Source organism: Mesitornis unicolor, unplaced genomic scaffold, assembly GCF_000695765.1.
Source record: "Mesitornis unicolor isolate BGI_N332 unplaced genomic scaffold, ASM69576v1 scaffold32663, whole genome shotgun sequence".
Taxonomy (NCBI): domain Eukaryota; kingdom Metazoa; phylum Chordata; class Aves; order Mesitornithiformes; family Mesitornithidae; genus Mesitornis; species Mesitornis unicolor.
Genome location: NW_010173213.1, coordinates 17,189 through 21,122, shown reverse-complemented (window position 1 = coordinate 21,122; position 3,934 = coordinate 17,189). Strand labels below are relative to the sequence as shown.

Here is a 3,934-nt window from a genome sequence, read left to right as displayed (position 1 = left end):
CCCCTGCCTTGGCTCCTCGCTGCCTGCACCTCCTGCCCCCCGCGCAGGCAGGGAGCTGCTCCTTGTGGGGTCCCACTGATGCTGGTGTTGGGTTTTTGCCCTCATCTCCATCTTTCCCCGCTCCAGGCCTGTCTGGGAACCCGACGGACCTGGAGAAGAGGCGGCAGGTCTTCGGCCAGAACTTCATCCCTCCCAAAAAAGCCAAGACGTTCCTGCAGTTAGTGTGGGAGGCGCTGCAGGACGTCACACTGATCATCTTGGAAATCGCAGCCATAATCTCCCTGGGCCTGTCCTTCTACCACCCGCCGGGTGGTGACAATGAACGTGAGTCCCTGGGGTCCCCGTGGCGTGGTGGGGGACGCAGTGGGGACCCCTGTGAGCCGCCAGGAGCGGGGATTTGGGACAGGTGCTGTCTCACCCTGGTGATGTTGGAGCAGGGAGCTACTTCTGCTCACTATTTACATGGTGGCTCCCCCTTGTCCTGGGGATCCCATCCGTGTCCAGTTCCTGCACTGATGCTCATGTCTGAGCACAGTTGTCACCATGACGTGGCTCAAAGCTGCCCAAAGACCAAGGGGTCCATCTGCTCTGGTGCCTTCCCAAATCCCATGGGGCTTCTCTTTTCATGTGAGAAGCTCTGTCTCATGGTACCTCCCCCGGCCGTGACACCCCGTGTGTGTCTGAGCATTGGTGTTGGGTCTGACCCTGGCCCTGGGTCTCTGTATCCTTGGAGGAGCTCAGTGGGGCAGGGATCAGGAGGTGCAGGGTGACGGTGACTCACTCGAGGCTCACGCAGCGCAGGGAGGGCTGGAAATAGCAGTCAGTTGTCCCGGCCCTGCCTCTGCCAAAAATGAAAAGTGAGCAGAAGAAGAAATGCCTCCAGGGATGTAAAAACCCTCTCCTGAGAGCAGGGGAAGCCCTTGGACCAGCTCAGGGAGGAGCAGCCGTGTTCCAGGCGCCGCTCTGCATGCGTTATTTGGGGGGTGCGGGTGTCTTGTTGTGCAAATGTGTCTCATCCCCCCGAGCGCAGTGTGCGGGCAGTCGACGGGCGGCGTGGAGGACGAGGGCGAGTCGCAGGCCGGCTGGATCGAGGGGGCGGCTATCTTGTTCTCGGTGATCATCGTGGTGCTGGTGACCGCTTTCAATGACTGGAGCAAGGAGAAGCAGTTCCGGGGCCTCCAGAGCCGCATCGAGCAGGAGCAGAAGTTCACGGTCATCCGCAAGGGCCAGGTGATCCAGATCCCGGTGGCCGAGATCGTGGTGGGAGACATCGCGCAGATCAAGTACGGTGAGTGCGGCTGGGGGCTGTGCCTCCACCTCAGTGGATCCCCCTCTTTGCTTTTCCTTTGGTTTTGGAGGGGACTCATGGGTCCCCCAGTTACTCCAGTTTGCAGCGTGCCATGGCTGGGAGCGATGGGAGATGCTCCGCTGACCTTCCTGGGCTGGCAGAGCTAAGCCAGGCTCTGCACACAGCTTTGGGTTGCTTATGGTCTCAAAAATGATTCATTTTCACAACCGTGTCCTTGCTGGTGAGCATCTCCCCAGGAGATGTTGCCCTTGGTCCTGCTCCTTATTTACCAAGGGGTATCCTCATCCTGCCAGGAGAGAGGTTGTTCCAACACCGTGTTGGTTTTCACCTAGGGCTTTTTCCTACCTCGGTGGGCGGTTGAGGGGATCATGGAACCATTTGGATGTATCGGGAGGCTTTGGGAAGGATGCGGTGTTGATTCAGTAAAAGCAGATGGAGGAAGCGCTGTCTGATTGGGCAAAAGTCCTCGCAACAAATGCTTTTGTACACCAGCGAAGAGTTTGGAGCTATTGGGTGTCATCTTATAATACCCATCTGTCTCATAACACCCATCTGTTGCTTCTCCTCCTCCTAGATTTGAGCTGAGACCGAGCTTTGAGTCCTGTTTTGGGCTGGGGCAGGCAGGGGTGCGCTGCAGCTCCCAGGGCAGGGCTGACCCCCTCTCTGCTCCCGTTCTAGGTGATCTCCTGCCAGCAGACGGGATCCTGATCCAAGGCAATGACCTGAAGATAGATGAGAGCTCCCTGACCGGGGAGTCAGACCAAGTCAAGAAATCGCTGGATAAAGACCCCATGCTGCTGTCGGGTGAGGATCTGGGGCGGTCTGTGGGGTTTGTGCCATGATGGAGGTGGTTTTTCTGGGTGCTGGAGGAGACGGGAGCTGCATGCTGGCGTCCTGAGCACCGTCCCCTTCCCGCTGCGCAGGTACCCACGTGATGGAGGGCTCCGGCAGGATGGTGGTGACTGCCGTGGGGATCAACTCCCAGACAGGAATCATCTTCACTCTCTTGGGTGCGGGAGAAGGAGATGAGGAAAAGAAGGTGAAGAAAGGTAAGGACATCCACTGAACCGGCTTTTTGCCTCCTTTCACCTTTCTCCCTTTCCTGGGAAGCATCCACCGGTGTGCACCAAGCTGCGCCCACGCCTGTGGGACATGGTTGTGTTAGTGCCCATGGCCCAGGCAGGTACGGTGAGCTGTCGAGTTGGGGGGTGTCCCTCCCTGCTGCCCCTTCACCTGCAGCATGGGGTCAATAGCACCCCCCGTGCACCCAGACCTCCTCCAGACCACCCAGACCTCCTCCAGACCACCCAGACCTCACCAGCGATTTCGGGCACGGCTCCCACTCTCAATTCTCCAGCCTGGAGTTGCAGTATGGGGGGTCAAGGCTCAGAGGGAGAAGTGGTTGCTAGCGTGGAGCAGTGGCACGGTGCTCATTGCCCACTCTGCGGTGGGAAGGTGAGTCCTGGTTGCCCACAGGATGCTGGCAGTAGCCACCTCGAGGGCTTTGCTGCAGATCCCTTCTCCTGAGCGCCCTAGAGAGGCAGTTGAGGCGCAGAGGATGGTGAGAGGAAGAGGAGGGGTAGAGGGCAGGAGAGCAGCCAGGCAGGCTGAGGTTTCCCCTATCACACTGGGTATCCAATGCTTTCCTGCCTTGCCTTTCACATCTTACTGCTTATTCCTTTGATCTATGCCAGCTCTGATTCCAGATTCAAAGCTGGTATTGGTGCAAGCCAGGCTGGGGAAGCTCCTGCTGCCCCCCATGTCCTTGCACCCCTGCTCTGGGCTCACTGGGAGCAGCAGCGAGGTGCGAGGAGCTGGCAGGAAGGAGCTGCTGCTTGGCATCGCTGGATGCACAGGCAGCCCTGCACCACGGAGCCCTTCCTGGGAGGCGATGCCAGGCAGGGAGAGCCTCACCCGGCCCCCTCCAACAGCCGTCTCGGCTCTGGAGCCCAAGTGTGCTGGGTTTCTGCAGCTCCACTCACATCACCAGGGCTCGGCGGTGCTGGAGCTCTTGAGGGTTTTGCTGCCAGCTTGAAGGTGGGAGTGCGGGGGGAGCCGTGGGAGCAGAGCTGCTGCCGGAGCTGAGCAGCTCCCCGGGAGCAGCGCTCGGCGCTTGCCCACCCCCGAGCGCTATGGATCCCGATGGCAGCAGGAGGCAGGGAGCGGTGATGCTCTGTATGCGCTGTGCAGAGTTGGTTTCTTCTCCCCGAGGGTCTGAGGCACCACTTGGAGCACTGGCAGGGCTTGTAGCGGGTGTGTTACAGGTGGGAAGCCTGGAGCCTTGGGGATGGGGTGTCTGGGGCAGCCAGGAGCCTCCCCGGTGCCGTGAGCCGCAGCCCAAGGCCCGCGTGGGGTCCAAGAGCGACCGCAGGGTGCTGAGCCCTGGGTGCAGATGCTGCCGGAGCAGTGCAGGGCCCTCGGAGCGGGGCCAGACGGTGATCGTGGGTCCGTGTGTGTGCTCAGCCCTCCACCCTTTCTCTCTTTGAACAGGTAAAAAAACCGGAGCCCCCGAAAATCGCAACAAAGGTAACCAGCCTCTCCATCCTTTGAACCAGCACCACACTAACTACTGAGCATTCCTCCTTCCTTCCTTCTTCTCATCAGTCTGTGCTCTTTGCTGCTCCG

The 3,934-nt window shown here is 59.8% G+C and overlaps 1 protein-coding gene across 1 annotated transcript in view; it reads left to right on the top strand.

Moving 5' to 3' along the window:
* LOC104537696 (plasma membrane calcium-transporting ATPase 1-like) overlaps positions 1-3,934 on the top strand; it is a 22,555-nt gene that overhangs the window by 3,669 nt on the left and 14,952 nt on the right. The window contains 5 exon segments of the mRNA XM_010180645.1: positions 127-324; positions 1,031-1,288; positions 1,988-2,113; positions 2,233-2,358; positions 3,800-3,835. Of these exon segments, the coding sequence (XP_010178947.1) occupies positions 127-324; positions 1,031-1,288; positions 1,988-2,113; positions 2,233-2,358; positions 3,800-3,835 (744 nt within the window).